The sequence below is a fragment of the Pleurodeles waltl genome, chromosome 5, assembly GCF_031143425.1.
Source record: "Pleurodeles waltl isolate 20211129_DDA chromosome 5, aPleWal1.hap1.20221129, whole genome shotgun sequence".
Lineage (NCBI taxonomy): Eukaryota > Metazoa > Chordata > Amphibia > Caudata > Salamandridae > Pleurodeles > Pleurodeles waltl.
The window spans coordinates 905,781,182-905,809,150 of record NC_090444.1 but is presented as its reverse complement, the minus strand read 5'-3'; the positions used below and the strand labels follow the sequence as shown (position 1 = coordinate 905,809,150).

The window sequence follows — 27,969 nt, the reverse complement described above, 5'->3', positions numbered from 1 at the left end:
CTCGTGGTCCTCTCGCATCTTCAATCAGTAGGTCCATTGTTTGTACCGGTTCAGGCGACCTTGTACCTGCTATCAGTCTACAGTGTTGCATTCAGCAAAAATGTTTCTTCTAACAAGTCGAATTTCATGAGAACGGATCTACTATGGTTACATTCATCCTTTAGCTTTGGAAAAGTACGAAACATGTCCTTCAGCAAGTCAGCATACTGCACTTTAGAAAATCACATTTAATATGAAAAAAGGGCAGCTAGGCCTAGACTCATGCTAACTAAAGCCTACTTGATTTATTAGCAAAACCTTAACATATAACTTTTAATGTCAGTGTAACACTTATATTTTAACATATCTTCTTTCATTATTAGTCAGTTTCATTAGTCATTGTATATATTGGCGGCCACTCCCCGTGGGCACGTTTCAAGCGCACGTTTAGCAAAAACACAAATACATTTTCTATGCGGCATTATTACGCATTCGTTCATAAACATTTCATGTTAACTTTTTAGTATAAGTGCTACGCTCTCTCACAGCCAATGTTTAACAAAGACTTCTTTGAGTGCATCATGGGCAAGCTGGACATAAGGTCCTAGGAATTCATCAAACTATGCTTCACGTGCGAACGTTCAGCAAAGACGACACCAACTCAAAGTGCTGGAAAGAAGTGGTTTGAGGGTTGATTTCAGAGATGGGCAGATTTACTTTAATCTCCAGTTTGTGTCGATCCGAAGAAAAAGAAACATAATAAAAAGCACTGCAATGCGGCAAAGAGGGGAAAAAACAATAAGTAAAGATCAGATTACAAACTCCACTAAATGTAAGGCAACATCGATATTAAATACTAGAAGACAAAGGGTACAGGGAATATGGTCTTAAAACCTAGAATTATTATACATGAAATGGCGATGGGGCAAGGCTGCCTCAGAGTGAAAAAGAGGATGCGCCCCTTGAGACCGAAGAGATGATCACTGAACTACCAATCCTGACTTTCTCTTCGAGATTTACTACTTGTTAAATGGTATCAACATGTGAACAAAGAGTGCATGCGGATGAAGGGGTAAACCTATATTCACCGAATATCGACCAGAGAACTGTAAAGTACAATGCACTGCAGCGCCACTGACTTTCTTGCAGTAATATCGTGATCACAGCGTGATTTATGGCACAGCTAGACTTTACTTTGTATATGTGCAGCTTCACGTGGGTAGAATAGTTATGGTTCCCACCTAAGTGGAAGGAACCAAATGCTCACGAGTTACCAGTGCACTGAGGTTTTAGAGTACTCTCAAGAAAAAAGCGAAGGTTAGGTCCTTGTGGAATTCGCCTGTGCCAAGCAACATTTACTGTAGAAAACTACAGAAGCGTGATGGAAAGCAGGAAAGACTGCAATCTACAGGTAGGTCAATAAATTTAAAAAAAAAAACTTCAACCTATCTTATACCAGTGTTTACGGAAAACAAGCACTGGCAAAGCCAATAGGTCTGGACTGCATTTAAAGTCTTCAATAAAACATTTATAAAAAGCTTTTTGCAGTGAAAAGACAAACAAACTATTATTCCTTTATACAAAGCACACGAGGTGAACAATTTTGTGTGTGATGGTTCCGAACCATATACCTAACAGCGAATAGCATGAGGAAAGAGAAATACTATGGGTACAGCCAAAACACAATCCATTCCAAAGAACTGTAAACAATACGTACATGACAACTCTGCTGTCAAAGCAGAACTAATAAAGGGGAGAGGAATAGATTAAAGAGTGATTGAAGCTCATCTTCACGTGTCGAAATAGGTTTTCACTCTGTGGTAGCAAAACAGCTACACAGGAAAACTTGTCTGAACAGACAACCACGACTTTTCATGGTAAAGAACTTAGCCGTGATCCAGACAACAACAGGTTCAGGTCCCACGAGCCAACAAGGCCTGCAGTTCAGGAAATGAATCCCACCTTTAAAAATGCGCGTGAACGGTCCCTTCAATAGGCAGGTCAACAGTTACTCCTAGTCAGCTGTTAGAAGATTAATGGTCGAGCACAGACTTAAGGCACTGTTAAACATACACGTTAGCAAATGGATTATATCAACCGATAAAAAGAGAGACCTTTAAAACATGCATCAGGCAGGGCACGGGTTCAGGGAAAGTTAGCTAATGCTAGAGATTCTGACACTGGAGGGCTTGTCAACAACAAAGGCCTCAAGCGAAATGAAGCATCAGACCCTCACGAGAGCAGAAGAAAACGGTGGAAATACCGCTCACACGGCTTTCTCAACCAGAAAATGAAAAGTAAAACAGTTGACACGAGCGAGCCGATTCAAAGAGCCTTGGCCGCCATGAGCATGAGCGCGAAAGAGACACAAAAAGAAAAAGAAGTTTGCTCACAGTCAAACATATCAGCAATCGAGCAATTATCCATGTAACAGAGTCAGTCTGCAAGGAAGTAACAAAACCTCGTCCAAGGCGGGACAAATGTATAAAGCATTTAGCAATGATATCAAAGGATTTTTGAAAGGCAAGCCCAAAGTGATGTGTGTGAGGTGGGCATGGTTAAAAGCCCACAATACTTACAAGAGGTCAAAGCGCTTGCGCGCTCGACCTAAAAGATAAGAGGCCATTCCTGTGATGAGACATCCTGTTCACTGCACAGTGATGTGAAAAGCCATAGCGCAAAGAATGCAGTTAATTCAGTAGGGAAAATTTACCCTGAAGTAAAGTCACTTGCATCCTATTTAGAGGGAAAGATGAGTGGGCAAGGCTTTGAATCAAGAACTGAAACCTAAACTGCTAAGCACTGGTAAGTGATAGGAGGGCATCAATGATCAGCTATTAATAGCGTTTGCAAGAGCAAATGTTTTTTGCAGATCTCATGATGGGGTCTCTAATGATATCCATAGGATGATAAACAACATCTCCAGGCTATGGAAGGATACAACCTTATTTATTAGTTTATTGTGGGTGCGTTACGAAATATGTGAACCTACAGAGGTGACTGATTAAAGAGGGGCTCATACTGTATTATTATATATTATCAAAAGATGAGTGCGCAGTTGAGGAGCCCAAACAAATCTCTGGTGAGTAGTTTAGAAAGTAAGTAGCCTACAGGACGCCCTTGAGGAGTAAATCTCCAGACTAGGAGTTGTCACTTGCACTTGTTATTCCATATTGCACCATTTCAACAAATCCTAAGATGCTTCTGAGTGTTACTCATTGATTCAGTACAAAGTGAGCACTAGGCATGGTATGGAGTCCTGATGCTGTTTTCTTGGCTCTAGTGGACACTTTGCTGAACGAAAATTTAGACTGTTTCAGGTACGATAAGTTTAAGAAGCTGTAATGCTTGTATCATAAGACACTTTGTTATGGACCAATACTCTGTGCTGCATAGGCCACAGAACACATTATTTCTGCTGCTGTTATTACCTAAAACGTAGGTGACTGAAATGGGTGTCCTTGAAGCTCTAATTTGTAGCTTTGGAGAATTGCCTCACCCTGGTCCCCACTGTTTGTAACGCGGGCTCTAAGTCTGACTCATAGTTACGAGTGGACAAAGTTGCCCATCCAGCTTTATTAAACCTAAGTAAATTTTGTTCTAATTCATTTCCTCTTACAGAATTTTAGCAATATATGCCGCAGAAGCTATGACAATGCCCTTAAGCATAGATTTTCAAAAACGCATAATATTTAGCATGCAAGTTATTCAAAATTCAGCTTTCCCTGCAGTTAAGTTCGATCTTTCAAGGCCCCTTCCGGGAAAGCTTCACAGGCCACTGGTCCTGTCTCATTAAATTCAAGGTACTGTGCATTACTTATGATGCTGTTTAGAAACCAAGGGCTGTACCATAAAGGCGCACCTCCTGTCTTGCAAGCCAAATGATCCCTCCTCTAACATCAGCAAATCTTCCAAAACTGGCAGGAATAGAGCAGATGCTCCTCAGTATTTCCTTACACATTGTGAAAATGTCCGCCGGTGGCACTTTAGTGCTCATTTCGTTTTTCTATTTATCACAAAAAATTAAAAAGCAAGCTGTTACTCCTCTCAATGTGTCTTGCTGGTGTAGTTCAGCTGTTCTTAACGTATGGCCCCTGCCTACTCTGGCAGCCTGCGGACCCATGAGACCTCTCACCATTATTGTCTATCAAGAATCATAGGCATTTTAAGCTATATAACTGTACAAACGTTGCATATAAGTAAAATAGTTCCATCAATTAACAATAATACTAACTTGACAGCTCCTGTATTGCTCCCCAATTTTTTGGATATGTGTATTATTAAAATGAATAAATATATGTTTAAATAGTCATATGCATTTTTAAAACCTTTTTTAGTCAGAAGCTGATTGCCACTTCGTCCAGGCTAGAGCATGTGTTACTACACACAGTCCTTGTTCACTTTCGAACAAGCTCTGACTTGAACTTTTGAAATGCATATGGTTTTGTAGAAAAACATTTGCATCTGTACACTTGACGCGCCAGTAGTATAACCACTGAATTATCTCTATGCTTTTATACATAGAGAGACTGCCCAAAAGGTCCTTTCAGGCTGCACTTTCTCACATCCGATGCTTTACATGGGCAAGCACTTGCAAACTGTAAGCACCTACACTTCTTGTATTGCAAAGGGGAGAAGCCTGTACTTTTAAGCAGAACTGAAATACTTTCAAAGGTACATTCAACCTTACCAGTAGGCAGCCGGTACTCTGGCACGGTGAGTCCCTGGTCTGTCTAGCTTTTATGCAATCATTGCATTTGCCGCCTTTGACACAGAGGCCCTGTCTATCCATGACAACTGATGGGTGCACTGTGTAATCCCAAGACCAATGTCAATCCAGTTACTTCTCTCCTGCCACTTCTGCTGACAGCTCTGATTTCAAATGGTCATCTCCTGACATGTGTATATGACTTGTGTTTTAGTGTGTAGTCGCTCTCATACTTAAACATGCATCGAAAGAAGACAGTAGATGTGCTGAGTTCACAGTGTGTACCTGCTTGTTTATTTTCTGTATGTTTCTGTTGAGGTAAACTTGTGGAAATTCCTTGGGGATGCAGTAAATAGTCACCAGTCCATGATAGTCCCACCATATCTTCCATACTTTATCATATTTGCAAGGGCATCCCCGGGCCTCATAGACTGTTTTTTCCATCTCACCACATCAATCCATCCCTTTAATCCATACCTCCATTTAAGGGGCTGTTGGGGATGTCCAATTGCGAGTAATATCGTGCTTAGTTAGTAGCGTGCCCAGGCCCACCAGGGTACTATCCCACCGCCCAACCCCCAAGCCCACCCAAATGGTCTAAAATTCCAGGCAAAGCCATTTTTGGATCACGGTGTAGGCATGCCCACCACCGCAGACACAGAAGTTTTGGTCTGCAATGATAACTCTTTTATCACGGGACACTGCCACACAATACGAAAGAAATCCCCTTTAGGGTTTTTACATCTATGACATGCCTAGGAATCCATCAGCCATGTTCGCTACATGCAAAGAGGGGTAAAGTAGGCTTGGAAGTATTTAAACTGAATCTGGCTGAAATAGCTAAAGTGCGATGAGCCATGCATGCACCACAACAATCCGCCTCGTCCAGGGACCCCAACTAGCCTTCCCACCGTTCTTTCAGTAGAAGCAATGAGACTGGGGAGTGTAGCACTAGTGATTTATAAAACTGGGATACCCCTCCTTTGCCCAGGCGGCCCATGAGAATTTTATGTTCTAGGGGACTATAGTGTGTGGAATCTTGGAGCTCGTCACTCTAGGCCTGCAGGGCATCACGGAGTTGCAAATAATGATAGAACTGAGAAGAAGGCATGTGAAATTCCATCTGGACTTCCCAGACACACCAAGTAGTGACAGTCCAGTAGAGCCCCAGGCTTTAAATCCATCTAGAGAGGACACCTAAGACAACCATCTGTCCGTTCAAAGTCTCCAAGGTACATCTACAGTCCCATCATAAAGGGCAGACGGCCGCCCTCCACACCTTAAAGACCATCTAGGTGATGTCCGGAATACCAGAGAGAATTGGGCCACCGTACAAGATGTGGAGTACATTGTCAAGTCCTAGTAGGGCGATTCGGTCCCTGTAGGCCAGATACTCCCACCCCCGTGTACCCAGTCATTAATGGGAAGCAGCTGGGCCACCCAATAATATAAATAAATGTCTGCCATGGCCAAGCCACTGTCATACTTTGTTCTGGTACCCTTCCCAAAGGCCACTCTGGGGGTGCCTTTCTTTCAGTTTTTAAGGTGTTTTCACTCCACCTCCTCTTCAACACGAAAAGTCCTAAATGTGAACAGAGAGCTATATTTATTTTTACGTACATTGTTGTCAGAATTATTTTCAGAATAACTAAAGGGTAAGAGTGCAAGGTGACTGAGTACCGTGCTCTGCCTATAGATTGCAATGCTCTGCTGAGCCAGCCAGTTAGTCCTGGTTTACTCCTAGTGGGTATACCTAGGGGCCCTCAGCATTACCTTTTGTGTTCATAAACTCAATAAACCCATTATTGCTGCAGCTAAAAAGCCATTCAAGACAAAGTGAATATGAAACTACACTGCCAAGACAAATACTAACATGAAAAAACATTTACAATGTGATTCAAAACTGAAAAAAAACAAAATCTAAAGTGTATGATGAAACGTCATGAACATGAAACAATCCCAATGTTTGTACTGAAACTACCCATATGTATTGGGTTACCCAACAATAAATTAGCGCTGCACCTAACCTGTACTATAAAGGCACGATATCTCTAACATTCTTGGTACCATAATGCCTAAAAAAGCACCAAAACGCTATTATGCTGCTCTCTAGTTTTTGAGCATGAAAGCATAAAACGGGTAATGCTTTCTATCCTACACTCTTCAGAATCCCAATACCCACTGCCCTGATGATAACACTGTGCAGTAAAGGTGAGCATGGAAATATACCAGGCCTGAAATTTACATTCTAAACGCATCACAAATCAGACAAGACCTCATCCAGTTAGGATTTTTATCTTGAAGGACATCTAGGCCATTATCAAAGATCTGCCACTGGAATTTTGAAGTGAAGCCTTAGAGGTGCTAGCGGGGTTCCTGGGCACCACCTAAAAAGAGATTTTAAAAAACAGTTTGACTCCTTAGATGGTAGTGGATTAAGGGACCTCCACACTCCTGCCCAATAGGCAGAAATGGCAACTGCCTTCACTCTTTAGACATGAAGAAGAGAACTAAAGAAGACAAAACCAAATTTACTTTTACATCTCACGACTTTGTCAACACTCTGGCTAAGGGTGTACATCACTTTCTCTTTTTTTTTATCCAATCTATACTTTAGCCTATCATAATAACCAATCGAAATAGCCAACTCTGTCAAGGGGGAATACCCTTTCAAGAAAAAAAGCATTTCAGCAGGTGTTTCTCATTCAAAAATACATACATACATTTGAATTTACTCATGTTAACTATCAATTCCTTTTCGCAGACATCATTTGCAGCCCTTTGGCAAGTAGAGTAGCAATATTTCTGTTAGAGATTACACAGCACCATCCTTATACAATATTCTAACTAATGAGGCAAAAGCATGAGGTTTGAAACATGCACATCTTGCACTTAAAATTCACAAATGTGTTAAATGCATGGGTTGAGGTGTGGTTTGTGATGTACACTTGAGTAAAGGCACTTAGGTACATATTTTAGTATTGGAATTCTGATCAGGTGGTGGAAGCATAAGTTGGGCTTGTCGATGACTCTGAAGACGTATTCAACCATTGCCACAGGAATAGAGACTGATTTGCTCTGTTTCATTACAAAGGCTGAGAAAGTAGAGTTTGCATCTGCAGATTTATTTTTAGGTTTTCTTTGCTTTGCACCCTCATATCCTCGTACAACAGTTCTATATTTGTTTCTAAGCTGCCTCCTTCCCCATCTGTTTCCAGAGATCTTCCTGCTTGTTCTGGACATCACATGTAGTGAACTAGTAATATCAGTGGATAAACCTTTTAGGCAGAAATTATGGAGACCTGTAAAATTAGTGAATTGTTCAGAAAGATCAACTTTACAGGGTTTTGTATATTCAAGCTCGACCACTGGATGCAGTGTCTGCATAATTTGACCTAAGACAAAATCAGCTTGATCAGACAATTAGGAGGTAGAGTACCAACTTCTTGAAGGTATTTCTCCTTCCTGCTACTATCCAGCAGGGACTGGATCCTCTACTGAATCTATCCTCTCTCTAGAGATTGTTGAACTAAGATTATATGTCCCAGTTGGGATGCTTCCCTCTTTCTTCTTCCCTGACCTCCTTCTACAATGAGCACACCCGTGACTTGCATAGTAGTTCGACTTTGACATCTAAGCATCCATCTGTTCTTCATAGCTTAATCTGAAGCTTCCTCTAGTTGTTGCAAGGGGCCTGGTTGGAAAATGCTTGAGGCACTTTATCTTTATTTATTGCCAGCAGTTCTTCACTTTGTCTCTTGCTTTAGTGCTGGACATTTATTAACTGTTATTTTTTAGGCCCCTTTGTTAACTTTGCTGTAGTAGTTGTTTCTGCAGGCTGTTAAATACGCTGAGCTGCCTTGGGTCAACTGAGAAGCTGTAAACAGAGGCTTTTATACTTACAGTGTGGTGATTTTGTGATTGAGGAGTGACAGGCGAGTGCACATAGTAGTTTTAGTGAGTTACAATCGTAAAGGATGAATGCACATGTAAGGCTTATAGTGTAGTACTTCTAGTTGAGCATGCTCTCAGCATCTGAAACTGCATTAACAGTCTACCGTTTTAGGAGGAGCATCAGCTGAGCCTTAACCTGGCTCTTGGAACGATAACAGCCCCTAGCCCATTCAATATTTTCAGTTATGTGCAGTAAAACAATTTGTGACTTTTAAAGAAGGTATTTAACAGAAAATTATGTGACATGGGTATTTGAGAAATGCACGCAACCACATGCCCCCAACCCACTTTGTCTTATGTCTTCGCTGTTGCTGTCCACTGAAACTCAATATTTTTCTCCATCTTCCACCTAATCTGACTGCCTACCGGTGCAAGGGAAATAGACAAAAGCTTTGACAACCTGAAAGGAGGGGTCTGAAGGCTAGACCTGTGATAGGACCTACTTATTTGAACCACTTCACGCTACCAGTTCAATTGCTGTCTCAACCAGTCTCTTGTGTCAAATATGAAGCTCATTCGGAAACAAAACAAAAGTACAGACCACAAACCTTGCAAACACAGGACTGTTAGCTCAGTATGCTCCATCAATACTGCATGTGTGCACACATGCTTTCTGCACACACTTTTTCCTGACCACCACTGGCCCCTTGAAAACACTGTTCTGAAATGCCATACCCATAAGTCTCCTAAATCAAATGGCTATTCCTTTAATAATGTGACCAGTTCACTGAAGCCAATTAACTGTTTTCTGTAGATCCATGCTTAACATTTTGTGGACACACTTTCAGAAATAGGTAACCAATTATCTCTCTAGAGCACATACTTTCATAACCTAATTGAGTTTCTACACTTCCAGCATACATCATCTTGCCAAACACCTGCTTTAAAGCTTTTGGAAGGGTTCCATATATGTGTGCCACAGGTATTTGATATAGCATTGAAAGTTATTATCCTGAGGTAAGCGACTTATATTTGGTGTTAGGCCTACCCGTTCTAATCTCTGAAAATTCAGCTTTCTGCATGCTATGTTTGATAGGTTGCATGGTCATCACTAGAATGTTGTGTCTTTCGGTGTCCCTCCACCAATCTCAACGGTGGCTTGACTGAAGATAAAGACTAATTGAAGTTATCGTTCACCAACATTGTGTCAAAAGGCATTGGGGAAAACATCCAATCAGTATAACCCAAGGAAAACAAGATATGAATTAAACATGTGCAGTAAAATAGGTAGAATTAAAATTGCTTAACTTAAAACAAATGTCGTTTAAAACACATCTAGTGACCACAAACAATGTGAATTATTCAAAACCATAACAAGTGTCTGGGTCACACAGATTTAGAAGTCAGTACCTTCTTGTTAGAAACATTCTCTTTTTAGTCACTTCATTTTTTTCTAATCCTTCCCACTGAAGTCAGGATAGTAATGAGAGTGAAAACCAGAGTTCATATTCCACGATGAGCTTAGGGTAAATAACCAATTTCCTGTCTAGCAGCGCACCAAAATAAGAATAAATACTATGTAAACGTTTAAAGCGAACAAGTAATGAAAGCTTGAGCTTTGCAGCAACTTACCTCTTAGATATTTCACCTTTAAAAATTCCGGGCTTGCTTTCTGACCAGGGAGAGGGTCATTTAACATAACTTTAGTCTGAGATCGTATCCCTTCATAATAGTGGCCCATAGATGCGTGACTGAGTCCTTTCATATATTGGCATACTTCATTGTAAGGTTCGAGCTGCAGGCATCTCTGCAACAAAGGCAAAGTGGAAATAAGTAAAGGGTTCAGGTTTAACCACACTTCACTTCCGAATATAGTGTGGGGGTTGGTTCTTCTGATGAAGAAAAGGTGGTTATACTTTTACTGCTGAAAAAGATGCCCATCAAACTTCAGAAATGCCAACTGCAAGCCCAGTGACATCTTACATCTGTTAGTTATACAAACAAATATCACCTATCAAGTCTGAAGTCACTTGGAGGACGCAGGGTTGCATGATGAAAAGGCAAGTTTTCATATGGATCAAGGAATTTTTTTATCCTAATTTTGTATAGATTACCAAATCAGGTGGGCTGGGCGACACTGTTGGGCTTAAATAACCAGCTGCAGAGCACAACCTAATGTGGCACCATAGTCATTATCATGACAACTGACCTTCTGCAGGAACGGAATTCACAGGGCTAACAAAGCAACAGTTCATCACCCTATCGCAACCCATACAATGTGACTTATGTCCCTGAGATATCCGTGAATTCTACCAATCCTAGAGGCACCAAGGCTAGACATCTTGCGCTCTTCTGGCGGAAGTGGCTGAAGAAGCACACGCTGACCTTGTGCACGTGTCAGCATTCCTGCGCCCAGGGCCCATGCTCTAGTGCCGAGTCCAGTAGGGAAACTACGCTGAGTAAAGAAAAAAGAAGAGGAGACCGGACATTGGTCACACCACAGAGGGCAATGCACGGCCTATAGGCTTTATCAAACGGTCCCTGGTGTATAGCCAGTGTTACATCAGAATGCCGGTGAGTGGGGAAGAAGCATAATAGTAAGCTTGTGGCCCTAATGGGGTGCTTATGTACAACTGCAACTCCAAGGGGTGGGGGGGGGGGGGGGTGTAAGAAGTAGCTAGCACGGCCTTCTATGCTCAATTTAAATCATGGAAACTTTTACAATATATGCAGATATCATATTATTAGAGTAACTGCTGACTATTGCTCTTTGTTTCTTTTTTTTGTTTCTCTTTCTGTAACAGATCTTCGGGAGGTTTGGAATTAAAGTGCCCTGGCCCTAATGTACTTAGATGGTTCATGAAACACTGAGATTGGGCAGAGAGAAGTGATCCCTAAATGTCTCAACAGCCTCATTAGAAGGAGAAGCAGAATGTTTTTGATATGTGGATGCGTGTGCACGACTTTTCCGCACCCCCACCTAATTTAATAGATTTCAATTAATTCCTCCATTAATGTACATTGCAGACAACTGGGTTGTATGTTTTTTTTAAAAAATTGGAACGCTTTTATCTAAATGTTTTGTACTTATTTCTACAGTAAGATTTGAAATACATTTTGTTAGGCAATCTAATTAGAATCACAATGTACAGAAATTAATTGAAAGGAAGCAGTCTCCTATCTTTAAATACTGAAAATGAAATACAACCCACTTTCGGCTCCTCACATGCTTCGTAAGGGCGTTACTGTAATATGCCTTGAAAGAAAGATTAAAGACGAGAAAAATTCAAACAGAGCAAAGAAATGGCAATTAGCGAGTCAAAAAAAGCAAATTGGCCAACATTTTGGTAGCCCTCTCAAGGGACATCTCTGGACTGGAGTACTTACCTTCAGAAACAACTCTACTGATAGAGACTATATCTAACCGCAGATTCCTCACCTTAGAACGCTCCCCAGGCATCAGACTGGATCTGGAAAGTCTTGAGCAGTACTTCTGCTTGCCGGTAGTTGGTATCGCTCAGCTCTGTGTTGTCTGCATCCCAGTACCTATATAGGCTGAGAGGACATTGCAAAATTTGGAAGGAATTAAAAAAAAAAAACACACCACTCACTCTCCATGCAAGAAGGAGGAGTGTGCACAGGTTCAGGTGCAGGACTCTGCCCTTTTGTTGTGACAGGAGTTCCTCCTGAAGAGGCACTCTGACCGAAGGACAGATGCTCAGTTTAGGACACAATACTCTTCGTGGCCAATCCAGAGCCACCAGGAGGACTGGGGCCCAGTTGGGCCTGATCTTCTTGAGAACTTAAGTCAGGAGTGGTATGAGCAAAAAGGCGCACAGGAGCCCCGAATTCCACTCTAGAAATGCATCTCCAAGCGAGAACTGCTTTGGGATCAAAAACGCACAGAAAAGCTGACAGTGCGCGTTTTTGGAAATGGCAAATAGGTTTAACCAAGGTTCTCCAAAATCTCGGAAGAGACCTTGCGCCACCTCCGGATATAGAAATCATTTGTGATTGCAAGGCATCAAAGGCTAACTTTGTCTGCCATGGCATTCAGAGACCACACCAGGTGTTGTATGACAAGTGTTCTGATGTTTCCGCCAAGTCCAGAGGCACAGAGCCTCTTGGCACAGGGTCCTTGATCCCCACCCCACACAGTTTGTTTGCACAAGGAAGTGGTGTTGTCCATCACCACCTGAACCAGCCTACCTTAGACAAACAGATGGAAGGCATTCAATGGCATGCAAATCACTCTCAGCTCCTGGCAATTGATGTGGAGTGGGTCCTCTGGCAGAGGCCGGAGTCCTCTAAACTCCTCCTCTCCCTCATGGCCGCTCCAACCCAGAAGTTACCCATTTGTCACCACTCTGATTTATGGGGTGGGGAAGGGGGAGGGATCTGCTGCTAACCCAATCGAGGAATGTCTGACACCACTGCAGATTGTTTGCAGTATCCTCCGATATTAGAAGCAGGTCGGAGAGATTCCCTGGATATTGTAATCACTGGGACTTCAGCTCCCACGGCAGAACCTTCATATGCCACTCGGCCTGCTTTACCAGCAGGATGCAGAAGGCCATGAGCCACAGCAGCCTCAGTCAGTTTCACCGAAATCCAGGATACAGGCTGAAACATCAGAATCATAGCCTGCATCTCCCAGACTCGCTGCTTTACAAGATATGCACAAACCTGCACGTTGTCCAGAATGGCTCCAATTAAAGAGAATGTCTGAAAGGAAGTCAGGTTCATCCTAGGCATGTTGGTAGCGAAACAAAGCAAATGCAGGTCTACCATATTCTGGAGGTGGACAACAATGGCCTGGGGCAAGCCCAGTTGTTAAGGTAGAGGAAGACTGGCACACAAAACATCCGCAGATAGGCTTCAACCACCGCTATCACTTTCATGAACACCCAAAGGGGCGCTGGTGAGGCCAATGGGGAGCACAGCAAACTGAAAATTCTCAAAGCCAATCATGAACCACAAGTAACACCTGCGGGCCAGCAGGACGGGGATGTGGAAATATACTTCATGCATGTCCAGCACTACCATTCAGGCTCCAAGATTCATGGCAGACAGGACCTGAGTCAATGGGAGCCTCCTGAATTTCCAAGAAGTGGTTGAGAGGGGATAGGTCTAGTATAGGGCGAAAGCCTCTGTCCTTTTTTGGCAACATGAAGTAGATGGAATAACAACCACACCCTACCTCTTGTGCTGGCACACTCATCTTCTTTGGCCAAAAGAGCCTGCTCTTTCAGACGAAGCAAGAAGAGATGGGTCCCATATCAGCCACTCTTTGCATGATGGGAATGGTTGAGGAGTTTCCAAAAATGCTTGGCTCCGAGGCCCTGTCCTTGAAAGGAATGGGCAGGCTGCTGGACTGGGTAAGCCTGAAAGTGCTGCCACCCAAAGTATCCTCTTCCACATCCACAGTAAGGTGTGGACTGGTCAGGAGAGAAAGGTCAAGGGATCTGGCAGTGATCCTGCTCTTGCAAAACCACTCCGTGTCAGCGAGCTGGCAAGGTGGTTGTCAGCCATTCACAGCTCTTCTTGGTGCTCCCATGACCGTCTCTCAGCCCTTTGTAAATGAAGGTGAGATCCCACTCCTTTCTTGCTTGTTCATGTACCACATTTTTATCATCCTGTCAATTAAGATGAGACTGATTGAGCGTGAAGGAAAAGGGAGAAAGGCCTTGAGTACTAGCTGAACTGTCTGGTTTGAGCACACTGATGTGTAATCTCTGATTACCTAGAGCCCAACGACCTCTGATCGCCAGATCCCCATTATGCACATCCCATCCGAAGGTAGAGGGGTGTGTCATTATAATGGCCACTGTAGGAGTGGGACTAAAGAACCTCCCTCACAAGAGGTCGTCTTCTGTTTCCCACAAGGCTAAATTCACTGCAGTTTCCCTGGAGATCGAAAAGGAGTGAGTTAGATCGCTCTGCAGTTGGCATCACTGCCTTTGGAGTCACAACTGGAGAGTCCTCATGTGCCAGCATGCATAAGTGACAAGAAAATGCAGAAGGTCAACAGCCTAAGCAATCAGACAGCAAAAAGAACTGGAACCTGAGCACCCAGTAGAATCATCTGAATCATGTTCCAAATATCATGAATCTTTTGTTGAGGAGGGAATCTCAGAGAAAGGTGGTATTTAGTGCTACGTTGGTGAATGAGGTACTGGGAGGTCGCCAGGTGAGACTTAATCAATTTTTTTTAAACATCCTAAAACAAACAACAAATGTTGTCTTTGGTGGTGCGACATTTTATGTTGTGAACAGGCTTTCAGCAGTGAGTTGTTGCGCGATGGCAATACTGCTGTTCCCAACCTCCTGTGATGAGCCGCTATCTCCGCCTTTACCTTGGTGAACATTTGTGGTGCAAATGTCAGGCCAACGGGAAGAACTGCAAACTGGTAGAGAGTGAACCCCCACCACAAATCGCATATACTTCCTGTGCGATTACAAGATTGGGATGTAAAAGTGAACACCTTACAAGTCCATAGACACCATCTAGTCTTCGGCATCCAGTGCCATAAGAGCCTGAGCCACAGACAGCATCTTGAACTTTTTGCAATTAAGAATAAATTCAAAAGACTGAGATCTAGGATCAGACGAAGGCCCTTGTCCTTCTTGGAAATCAAGAAGTACAGAAAGTAGAAACCCTGCACATTTTCCTGGTCAGGCACCAACTGCATTGTTCTCGTCTGCAGCATGGCTGCCAGCCCCTGCTGCACGATGTGCAAATGTTCTTTGGACTGAAGGGTGGGGGTTTCTGTTGAAAGACTAAGGTAGACCCCATTTCGGGTACTTGTAAGGCTGATTGGTTGAAAGTAGTGACCTTCTAGGGCTATAGAAAAGAGGTAACCCACCAGCTGTATATGTTACTCATGGTCAACCTACTTTGGGTTCCCCGGTGGTGCAGGAGAGAAGGAAGTAGATTGAAGCTGTTTTGCGCTACCCTTTCCTCTGTCACATGTTGTGAACCATATTTCAGTATGAGGGGATTGGGCTATTGTTGCTGGGTGGCATTGGAAAGCTGGTGCTGCCTGTAGGTCTTGGTTTATGAAAGGTGTCTCAAGAGGATGCTTGGAAACATAAGGACCTAGCTGTAGCTCTTTCCAATCTGTCTAAAGTGGAGCCTGTTTTTTTGGCCAAAAATGGCTCTTACCATTATAAGGAAAAGTCGGAAGAATGAGACAACGGGTCTCCTCAGGAACACTGACGAGCTCATAGAACGAGCGATGGAATCAGTTGTGTCTAATCTTGTTCTTGTTCTGAGACGAGCTGCATCCTATCCACCATGGACTACTTCAGCAAAATTGGGTGCAAACTGATCAGGCAGGCTGGGAGTACTGCATATACCCTAGGGCATGCGTGTAGCAGCCAAGGTGGCATGTCGTGTTAAGGGGCCTTAGTCCTACACTTCTTGAGGAAACCTTTCCTGCCTATTCACACTAGTTGTTTGGACTCCCTAACTGGACAAGGAGGTGATTGGAGAAGGAACAAGAATTTATCTTAGTTGCAGAAGATGCCTGAAAAAATTAGCTTTTGGAAGAAGGATGAAGGCAAAGAAAAGCAGGATCATTAGGAACTGGAACTTTATATATATGTTGCAGCTCAGTTAACCGCTGGAATAGTCATCGGACACGACCAGGGTTTCCTTGCTTCCTCGATGTATGTTTACTTCATGAAAAGAAGGGGCTCATTAAATGGAGTGGGCACTTGCAGAACATCTGTCAGGATGTTGGGAAAACATTCTACTGAGGGAAGTGGAAGCTGTTTCTGTTAACCTTTTCATAACCAAGTGTAAAGAAGCCATTTCTGGCAGGGGTGGATCGTTACTGATTTCGAGAGAAGTATCCATCCTATTGGCGCCCTGAAGAGCTGTAAGGTCTGAGGAGCCAGTAGAAGAGAGAAAGCAAAAGGGCATTTAATGTGTGCCAGGCCTCATCTTGATCCGAGTCCAATACAAACAGGTTGTGAATACTCTCTAATAGGCACTGTGTATGTTATCTTCTCTATATTGTTCCTTTTAAAGGAGCCCTTGTATATCCCATCTCGTCCATTCATTTTTGACTGGGGAGTAGGGGTGGCTTGAGCACTGGTGGTGTCAATGGTGGTATCAACTACACCGGTGCTGAGGTTAAAGTCAGCATCAGTACTGGAGCTGGATAGTCACCAGGAGGGAAACCAGCATCTGAATAATGCCAGCCTGTGCCATTGGAGCCATGGTGCCAATGGAACATTCTGCACCGGAAAAGAGCCAGATGAAGCCCCATATGGACCCATGGGGCCTTGTGGCGTGCCACAGAAGACCGATGACCTATAACGTATCTCCAGCATTGCTTGGAGAAAGGATCCTGGATCTGTGCTCAGTGTCAGAAACAGGGTATACCAGCGTCCTCACTGAGAAAAGCAGAGGCTGTGGAGGCATAGACATTGGAGTCCTCAGCAAAGCCAGTTGAAGGGACAGCACCAGTACCTCACGTTTCAGCACAGACTGGGGTTGGTGAGAAGGTGTCCTACCATTAGATTTGAATCTCAAAAATGAAAAGTGCTTATTCTTGTTATGGGGACACCTTTACTCCCCTGCAAAGATTTTAATTATGGAGATGGGGGGAACCTTGATCCTGTCCTGGCCCTCAAATGAGATTTAGTGTAACAATGGCTTCTTCAATCGTCTTTCACCCTAGCCATTAAGGGTATGGCTTCTCATTCCTGTATTGCTTAAGGATTCACTTTAAGGCAAAGATCACACATCGACAAGTCATGTCTTGAGCCGAGATACCACCGACAGTTGTTGTGTGGAGCTGTAATGGGCTTTTGTCCATCGTGTTTTCGAGGGGGTTTGAACCCTGATTTTTAAGGTGGTGACATTATCATATGCACTTCAAATTACTTTCCTCTAATGAGAAGAAGATTGACGCCCTAGACCTGCGTAGAAAGGAGTGGGAAAACCGAATTAAGATTGAGGCAGAGAGGTGGTCATTTTATGGCTCCAGTGATATCACAATGACTCCACTTCTAGCATAGAGAAGGAGCTAGCACCAACTATCCGTGATAAAGAGCTATTGCAAAAGTTTCCTGATACAGTCTGCGCATGGGATATTCAAAAGGTGAGCAACCTGCAGGTAAAATTATCTAACAGGAATTTATTTCAGGGCAAGAACGACTGCATGGGCTAAAGGACCAGATAAAGACCTTAGGGCCTCATGTAGGTAGCTTTTTACACATCATAAATAGCGAATTTCGCTGTTTGCGACGTGCAAAAAGCACATCACGATGTACAATCCCCGTTTTGCGATTCGGTAACCTGGTTACCAAATCGCAAAACAGGTTTGAGACTCGCAATTCGGAAGGGGTGTTCCTTTCCTATTTGAGACTCGCAGTGCAATGTAGGATTGTTTTGTGACCGCGGTCGCAAACCAATCGCATTTTGCACCCATTTCAAATGGGTGCTTGTGGTATAGTGTTTAGAAAATGTATTGATGTATTAACGTATGTAAAATTTATCACATTAGTTAGGTCATGTTATCTTTGCTATCTATGTTTTTTATTTACATTAGATATGTAACTTTGTACTTTCCAGCTACCTCTGCTCCAACGAAGGTGCTTTGGGAGGCGTGTTGCGCTTTGCCGATTGCCAACGCTTTAATCATTGTTCTCTGGCGGCGCAATGAAGAAAGAATCAGCGCTTACACTATTGAAGATTTAATCCTCCTTTGAAACCGTGGTGTGTCTGAGCTCTTGCCAACACTTTTATCCTCGCGCGTTGACGCTTTGGTTGGCAGGCAACTCCTTGGCTATGTCGTTTCAGGACAGGGGGAGTTAATGAGTGCGCATTAGAAGATTTCTAAGCCGCATTTTGGCCCCTTACACGTATCGAAGCGCTCCTGAGAAAAAAAACTAAAAAATAAACCTTCTGCTACTATTAAATATTCAGACTTTCACAAGACTTTCCAACCCTGCTAATTGGAACGGTGGCTGAGCTATATACTCTTTCATCCTTCATTACAGTGCTCTGTTCCTGTCTATTCTTGAAGACTGTTGTATATAATTATAATAGACTTGCATTTTATGGAACAAGTCAGTAAGTAATATCTGTGTTAAAGGAAATGGTTTTAAATATTTAGAGACCCACCCTTTATATTGTTTTTTGGAAAATGCAGAATATTACACCGCCTCCATTTTTTTTCGTCTTTGCCTGGTGAGCCACTTATACCGTGGAGTAAATGGAAGAAAGTTTTCCTTACGTACATTCGAGTTTGTGGCAGTAATTTATCTGCGGATCGGAAAACTTCTATTCTCCAACAATGTCTGGGCGCAGAAGGTCAGGAAATTTTGGAAAATGTACCCGTCATCAGTTCCCCAGATGGAGCAGAAGGTGACACGAACTTGAATGAATTTGAGTTAACTCTTCTTAGGTTGGATATACATTTTTTACCGAAGGTGTCAACTATTCTTCAGAGATATTACTTTGGTAAATGCAAGCAAAGTGAAACTGAAACTGTAGAGGATTTCGTAACGAATTTGTGAAAATTAGCTGCCCAATGTAAGTTTGGTGACTCTGTAGAGGAACGTATTAGAGACCAATTTATGTTGGAATGTAGAAGCGACAAGATAAGAGAAGCTTTGTGGTCCAAACGTGATCCCACTTTGGATTACGTTATAATGGTGGCAAAACAAATTGAGCATTCCTAACTTTGCATGGAAGACTTAAAGTCCAAGGATGCCTCAAAATATGTCCATTTGGTTCAAGCAAAGACCACAACAAAAAGACACACAGAGTCACCTAAACCTAAACTGTTATGCTATAGATGCAATTCGTCGTCACATTTAGCTAATAGCAAGGATTGCCCAGCGTTTAGTGTTTTATGTAAAAAGTGTGGTAAGAAAGGGCACTTTGCCAGGTGTTGCAAGTCAGAAGAGAGAAAAGTTGTTAAGGTGAATGAAATTGAGTATGGTTGCAGTGATGATGATGAAGAGAGATCCTTTGTTTTACAAGTTGTCAATGATGTAAACTGCCTTACTAATATATGCTGTTGTTGAGGTGAATGGGGTAAAGGTTTCCATGATGATGTATTCGGGTGCAAAATTGACTCTGATTTCGGAATCTGATTACTTAAAATTTTTTGTCAACAAGGTAACTATTCAACCACCAGATGTTATGCCTTTTAGTTATGGAGGAAAACCTATTGAGTTAAAAGGGTGTTTTGAGGCTAAGATCACGTTAAAAGGAAACACGATAGAAGGGAAACTTTATATCCCGGTAGTGGGAGATAGAATTCTAGTTTGGCCCCATCAGAAATTACTTAATATTGTATTGAACCCAAATGCAGTTCCTCAAGTTCAAGTTCAGAATGTCTGTGCTGTGGGTGAAGATCTCAAGAATGAATTTCCTGATGTTTTTTCGAGTAAAATTGGGTGTGTGAAAGGATATAAGCACCGTATGTGCTGAAGAAAGGAGCCATACCAATAGCATGTCGAGTTAGAAACATTCCTTTTAGTATAAGGGACAAAGTTAGAGGGGAACTTCAGAGACTAGAATTGGAGAACATTATTGAGAAAGTTGAGGCTGCAGAGTGTATTGCGCCAATTGTTGTTGCTTCTAAAGCCAATGGAGATATAGGTGATCAGTATAGGGAAAGGTGCGGAAGACACTGTGACGCGAAGGGTTAATTAGCTTGAGCAGTGTAGATGAGTGTGATGCCTGCTGAAACACCCCCCAAACAACGTGGAAAAGTTCATAATATTATTTTCAAGCTTGTTTGTGTAGAAGACTCCGTCTCAACCTTGAGAACGAGAGTATAGGGAGAAGGTGGAAAGAAAACAAAGGCTGAAGAAGGGCAGAGCAGCCAAGTACTGATAACATTAGCTAGAAATGCCAGAAAGATGTAGAATCCAAGCTTTGAGTTATTTAAGCACTTAAGTGTGGGTGAGGAACTGGAAGCTCGCAGATGGAGTTGTGAAAGCTGCCATGGCCCAGCGCTGCCTCCCTGTTTTGCTGACCGTGATGCTTGAGGGGGAGAGAGGTCCAAGCAGGCGGTAGAGGTCTTCCCAGCATTTCGTGGACTAAGTTAAGTTCCACACAGGGATGAAAGGCCTTTGTTTCTCTGCTCTATTATTATGACTGATTATTTATGCTTGCACTGTGTTTATAACCTGAAGTATTCAGCTTGTTTATATTTTGTTTGCTAAACCTCGTAGTGTGAACCTGCTACAGTAACTGAAACATGCATTTTGGTGTGCAGTAAATCAAAGCTTATCTGAAGTATTCAGTGTGAGAAAGTAGCCTCTTTCTAGCCTCGTTACCCCCACTTTTGGCCTGTTTGTGAGTATATGTCAGGGTGTTTTCACTGTCTCACTGGGATCCTGCTAGCCAGGGCCTAGTGCTCATAGTGAAAACCCTATGTTTTCAGTATGTTTGTTATGTGTCACTGGGGCCCTGCTAGCCAGGACCCCAGTGCTCATACGTTTGTGGCCTATATGTATGTGTTCCCTGTGTGATGTCTAACTGTCTCACTGAGGATCTGCTAACCAGAACCTCAGTGGTTATGCTCTCTCTGCTTTCCAAATTGTCACTAACAGGCTAGTGACCAATTTCACCAATTCACATTGGCATACTGGAACACCCTTATAATTCCCTAGTATATGGTACTGAGGTACCCAGGGTATTGGGGTTCCAGGAGATCTCTATGGGCTGCAGTATTTCTTTTGCCACCCATAGGGAGCTCTGACAATTCTTACACAGGCCTGCCACTGCAGCCTGAGTGAAATAACGTCCACGTTATTTCACAGCCATTCACCACTGCACTTAAGTAACTTATAAGTCACCTATATGTCTAAACTTCACCTGGTGAAGGTTGGGTGCAAAGTTACTTAGTGTGTGGGCACCCTGGCACTAGCCAAGGTGCCCCCACATCGTTCAGGGCAAATTACCCGGACTTTGTGAGTGCGGGGACACCATTTCACGCGTGCACTACACATAGGTCACTACCTATGTATAGCGTCACAATGGTAACTCCGAACATGGCCATGTAACATGTCTAAGATCATGGAATTGTCACCCCAATGCCATTCTGGCATTGGGGAGACAATTCCATGATCCCCCGAGTCTCTAGCACAGACCCGGGTACTGCCAAACTACCTTTCCCGGGGTTTCACTGCAGCTGCTGCTGCCAACCCCTCAGACAGGTTTCTGCATTCCTGTGGTCCAGCCAGGCCTGGCCCAGGAAGGCAGAACAAAGGACTTCCTCAGAGAGATGGTGTTACACCCTCTCCCTTTGGAAAAAGTTGTCAGGGCTGGGGAGGAGTAGCCTCCCCCAGCCTCTGGAAATGCTTTGATGGGCACAGATGGTGCCCATCTCTGCATAAGCCAGTCTACACCGGTTCAGGGATCCCCCAGCCCTGCTCTGGCGCGAAACTGGACAAAGGAAAGGGGAGTGACCACTCCCATGACCTGCACCTCCCAGGGGAGGTGCCCAGAGCTCCTCCAGTGTGCTCCAGACCTCTGCCATCTTGGAAACGGAGGTGTTGCTGGCACACTGGACTGCTCTGAGTGGCCAGTGCCATCAGGTGACGTCAGAGACTCCTTCTGATAGGCTCTTACCTGTGTTACTAGCCTATCCTCCTTCCTAGGTAGCCAAACCTCCTTTTCTGGCTATTTAGGGTCTCTGCTCTGGGGAATTCTTCAGATACCGAATGCAAGAGGTCACCAGAGTTTCTCTGCATCTCCCTCTTCACCTTCTGCCAAAGGATCGACAGCTGACTGCTCAGGACGCCTGCAAAACCGCAACAAAGTAGCAAAGATGACTACTGCAACCTTGTATCGCTTCATCCTGCCGGCTTTCTCAACTGTTTCCTGGTGGTGCATGCTCTGGGGGTAGCCTGCCTCCTTCTTGCACCAGGAGCTCTGAAGAAACCTCCTGTGGGTCGACGGAATCTTCCCCCTGCAACCGCAGGCAACAAAAGACTGCATCATCGGTCGTCTGGGTCCCCTCTCAGCACGACGAGCGTGGTCCCTTTAACTCAGCAACTCTGTCCAAGTGACTCCCACAGTCCAGTGACTCTTCAGTCCAAGTTTGGTGAAGGTAAGTCCTTGCCTCCCCATGCTAACCGGCATTGCTGGGTACCGCGTGATTTGGAGCTGCTCCGGCTCCTGTGCACTCTTCCAGGATTTCCTTCGTGCACAGCCAAGCCTGGGTCCCCGACACTCTAACCTGCAGTGCACAACCTTGTGAGTTGTCCTCCGGCGTCGTGGGACTCCCTTTTCTGACTTCGGGTGGACTCCGGTTCACTCCTCTCCCAAGTGCCTGTTCCGGTACTTCTGCGGGTGCTGCCTGCTTCTGTGAGGGCTCCCTGACTTGCTGGGCACCCTCTCTGTCTCCTCATCCAAGTGTCGACATCCTGGTCCCTCCTGGGCCACAACAGCATCCAAAAACCCTAACCGCGACCCTTGCAGCTAGCAAGGCTTGTTTGCGGTCATTCTGCGTGGGAACACCTCTGCAAGCTTCTTCACAACGTGGGACATCTATCCTCCAAAGGGGAAGTTCCTAGTCCTCTTCGTTCTTGCAAAACACCAAGCTTCTTCCATCCGGTGGCAGCTCCTTTGCACCCTCAGCTGGCATTTCCTGGGCATCTGCCCACTCTCGACACTGTCGCGACTCTTGGACTTGGTCCCCTTGTCTTACAGGTACTCAGGTCCGGAAATCCACTGTTGTTGCATTGCTGGTGTTGGTCTTCCTTGCAGAATTCCCCTATCACGACTTCTGTGCTCTCTGGGGGTTGTAGGTGCACTTTACACCTACCTTACAGGGTCTTGGGGTGGGCTATTTTTCTAACCCTCACTGTTTTCTTACAGTCCCAGCGACCATCTACAAGCTCACATAGGTTTGGGGTCCATTCGTGGTTCGCATTCCACTTTTGGAGTATATGGTTTGTGTTGCCCCTATACCTATGTGCTCCTATTGCAATCTATTGTAACTTTACACTGCTTGCATTACTTCCCTTTGCTATTACTGCATATTTTTGGTATTGTGTACATATATCTTGTGTATATTTGTCATCCTCATGCTGAGGGTACTCACTGAGATACTTTTGGCATATTGTTATAAAAATAAAGTACCTTTATTTTTAGTATATCTGTGTATTGTGTTTTCTTATGATATTGTGCATATGACACCGGTGGTATAGTAGGAGCTTTGCATGTCTCCTAGTTCAGCCTAAGCTGCTCTGCTATAGCTACCTTCTATCAGCCTAAGCTGCTAGAAACACCTCTTCTACACTAATAAGGGATAACTGGACCTGGTACAGAGTGTAAGTACCCTTTGGTACCCACTACAAGCCAGGCCAGCCTCCTACATTCAGTTTGTTTATATTTTGCTTCCTGAACATGGTAGTGAGAGCCTGCTGCAGTAATTGGAACATGCATTTCGGTGTGCAGTGAATCAAAGCTTATCTGAAGTATTCAACTAATTTATATTCTGCTTCCGGAACATCGTAGTGTGATGCATTTTGGTATACAGTTAATCAAAACTTATATCTGTCAATTAACTATTTGCTTATATATATGCATAGATGCTCTTTGTAGTGTACTTATATATAAATAGATGCTTTTCATTGCTATTCTTATTCTACTATTGTTAATGTGCTAAATGCCTACATTTATCTGCAATTCTAGTAAAGCTAAATTGTATTTATAATTGGCGTGTGGTCCTTCATTGAGCGGCCTTATTGACTTATACCGAACAGGTGTCAACCAGTCACCTGGATAAGACATAAGGTTATGTGTGGACTTGTGCAATTTGAACAGAGAAGTAGTTGAGGACAGGTTTCCTCTACCAAACATCACCGAAATTATTAGTTCCTTGGGTAATGCTAGATTCTTCACCACCTTAGATCTCAGCTCGGCTTATCACCAAGTACAACTATGTGAAGAATCTAAATTGGTAACTTCCTTTATCACTCCTTTTGGTGTTTACAAATTCAACAGGATGCCGTTTGGGTTGTGTTCGGCAGCTTCCGTTTTCCAAAGAATGATGCATGAGTTACTAGGGGAATTGCCATTTGTGAAATTTTTTCAGGATGATGTTCTTATTTTTTCGAATACTCTTGAGCAAAACAAAATGGCTGTCAGGAATGTGCTTAAAATTTTCCGAAGCAAAGGTATAACTCTAAAGGGAGGAAAATGTAAATTTTTTAAAACAGAGATCTCTTACCTTGGTCATACGATTACAGCTGACGGCGTAAAGCCGAGAGAGGAACTAGTAAAATCCATTGTAAATCTTGCAGCGCCGGAAATTAAGTCTGATGTGCAGACTTTCTTGGGGATGGTGGAGTTTTATGCTAGATTTGTTCCTGATTTGGCTAAGAGAACCTGTGCTATTAGGAACTTACTTAAGAACCGGTCTGACTTTATTTGGAACTCCGAATGTCAAAGAGAATTTGATGATTTAAAAATAGGTTTATCTTCAGCGCAATCCCTTAACAGCTTACAACAGGGGTTACCTTGCTCCATTACCACTGATACATCTGAGAAAGGATTAGGTTGTGTCTTGAGACAAGTTAATGGTGATATGATCAATACCATTGCTTTTGCGTCACGCAGTTTACGTGGCGCAAAGAGAAATATTCTACAATTGAGAAAGAGGCTTTAGCAATTTTCTGGGCGATAAGGAAATTTAAGCAATTTCTGTGGGGAACTAAGTTTGTGGTATGCACAGATCATAAACCCCTACGTGAAATTTTCGAGAAGAAGGGGTTGGATAATGTTTCAGGTCGTATTTGTAAGTGGATAGTTGGACTACAGGATTACCATTTTGATGTGAAGTATGTTCCGGGTTGCGAGAATAAAGCTGCAGACTGTTTATCTAGACTAAGGAATAAGGTTTTGTGGGATAACAACACTGATGATTCTTGGTGGGTTGCCGAGGAGGTTAAAGTCTGCGCTGTCACTGATGGATGTGTCACGGAGGATGAATGGAAACAAGGAGTGGGTGATGATGCCGATCTTTCCCGCGTCAGAGACTTACTTGTTGCTGGAAAAGTGTTAAGCAACAAGGAGAACATAGGAGAGAGTTATAGGAAAATTTGGCATGAATTGGCAGTTCAAAACGGTATAGTGTTAAGAGGGGAGATTGATTCCTCCATGTAATTTGTGTGACCGTATTATGGATCTTGCTCACAGTGGTCATCATGGGATTTGCAAAACTAAAGAAATGCTAAGGTGTGTGTATTGGTGGCCAGGGATGGATTTATCCATTGAAAGGAAAGTGCGAGATTGTGTGGAATGTAATGTTGCGGACAAGTCATTGAAAATCAGAACACAACCTATGATACTCAAAGAAATTCCTGGAGAAGTGTGGGATTCGGTCTCCATTGACATTTTAGGACCGTTAAACCATAAATCTCATTCAAAATATGTGGTGGTTCTCATGGATGAGTTATCTAGATGGCCGGAAGTCATGATCTCCACTGAAGTGTCCTCTTTGTCTGTTGTAGAATTTCTCACAGATGTATTTAGTAGAGAGGGTAATCCTAGATCTATCTTGACGGATAATGGTGTTCAATTCACGTCTAAACTTCTGTGTAAGTTTTTGAGGAAAAGAGGAATTATACACAAAAAGAGTGCCTTATATCATCCAGAAACCAATGGCATGGTGGAACGTTTTAACAGAACGTTAAAGGAGACCATCCAGCTGGCAAATCACTTAGGGTATGATTGGGAATTCATGATTAGGAAAAAGTTTGAGGAATATAGGTTTACATCACACACTAGCACTGGCCAATCCCCATTTGTCATGTTTAAGAAGCGTATTCCCCACACAGTGGTAAATCCTACGTGGGTTAAGGGATATACCAAAGAACAACTCAATTATGAAAGTCGGAGAGAACTGGCAGTGAGTAAACACTTGTCTTGTCAGGAGAAAAGGAAACAGGTGTATGATGTGAGGACATCTGTGAAACAGTTGCACTTTGGTGTGGGTGATTTGGTTAAAGTAAAGTTACCTGGAAGAACAAGTGGAGGGCAGTCTCATTTTAGTAGGATCTTTAAGATTATAAAAACTTTCAGAGGTGCTGTTGAATTGGATGATGGACGTGTGTGGAATCTCAATAGGATTGTCAAAATTAAGTAATGTATATATGTATATATTTATTTGTTTGAAGGGGAAAGATGGTGTGGTATAGTGTTTAGAAAATGTATTAATGTATTAACGTATGTAAAATTGATCACATTAGTTAGGTCATGTTATCTTTGCTATCTACGTTTTTTATTTACATTAGATATGTAACTTGGTACTTTCCAGCTACCCCTGCTCCAACAAAGGTACTGCTGGAATGTTGGGGACTTGGCAGTTGGTGGAGGAGCAGAGCAGGAGTGGCTGGAGTTTCTCTTGTCATCTTAAAAAAATAAATGTGGAGTTCTGCTTAACAAACTTGGCCTTTTCATCTACTTCTTACTTCAGTGCTAACCCATTCGCAAAAGGGAAGGGGTCCTCTTGGGATCCCTTCCCCGTTGTGAATGTCACTTTAAACATTCTTTCAGAGCAGGCAGTGGTCCTACGGACCACTGCCTGCTCTGAAAAAATGAAACGTAAACGTTTCATTTTTTGTTTTTGTAATACATCTCATTTTCAAGCATTGTTCATGAGGTGTGCATTTGCGACCCCCTTGCGAATCGCAGATGGTGTCATGGACACCATCCTACATTCGGATTTGCGACTCGCAACTTGCGGGTCGCAAATCTAAAATTTGCAACATGCGGCCCTTAGTCCCAAAGAACTCAAAGAATGTAATTAAAAGCTGCCAACCTGTGAAGTGAAAATATCAGATTACAGAATTTCACGGAAAACAAAGGAGCTCAGGTCCCAGCACTCTGTATGATGTTAACAAAATCTTTAAGGCCGGTGAGCTAATTCTGAGAATGTGGCTCAAACAATGGAAGGACCCAAAGCCACACCATCCTTCAAACTCATTTCTGAATTAAACTCACGTTTTAGAATCATGACCAAATAAATAGTAAGTACACTGGACAAATTCTTTCTGTATGTTATTTGTACATATCAGAGGCTGTATGAGGGAAAGCATGCGATGGGACAATATGAGATTTATACTAATGATACAAAATCCCTGTTGGACACTAAAAAGGAAAATGCACCGGTAATGGGAATAGAAGTTTATAAAGCATTTGACTGAGTTATCTATCTACCTATAGGTCTATTTGTCAAGCACAACAATCACCATAAGTGTTATCTTGCCACTGCAGAAGGACATATGGCCTGGGGGAAAGCCTCATATTGCTAAAAGGGACTACTGCGTAAAAAGCCAGATTTTAAGACCTTTGCAGAGAGTAAAATGCCCTCGCTCATCATCACAGGTATAAAAGAGGCGAC

General features: G+C 43.1%; 1 protein-coding gene across 3 annotated transcripts in view; it reads right to left on the bottom strand.

Annotated features, from left to right (window-relative positions):
* The window catches only part of TTC13 (tetratricopeptide repeat domain 13), an 815,569-nt gene that overhangs the window by 493,977 nt on the left and 293,623 nt on the right, over positions 1–27,969 (bottom strand). For all 3 annotated transcript variants that reach the window (XM_069235032.1, XM_069235030.1, XM_069235031.1), the window contains exon 11: positions 10,214–10,388. In XM_069235032.1, coding sequence (XP_069091133.1) covers positions 10,214–10,388 — 175 coding nt within the window. The remainder of the gene's footprint in view (positions 1–10,213; positions 10,389–27,969) is intronic.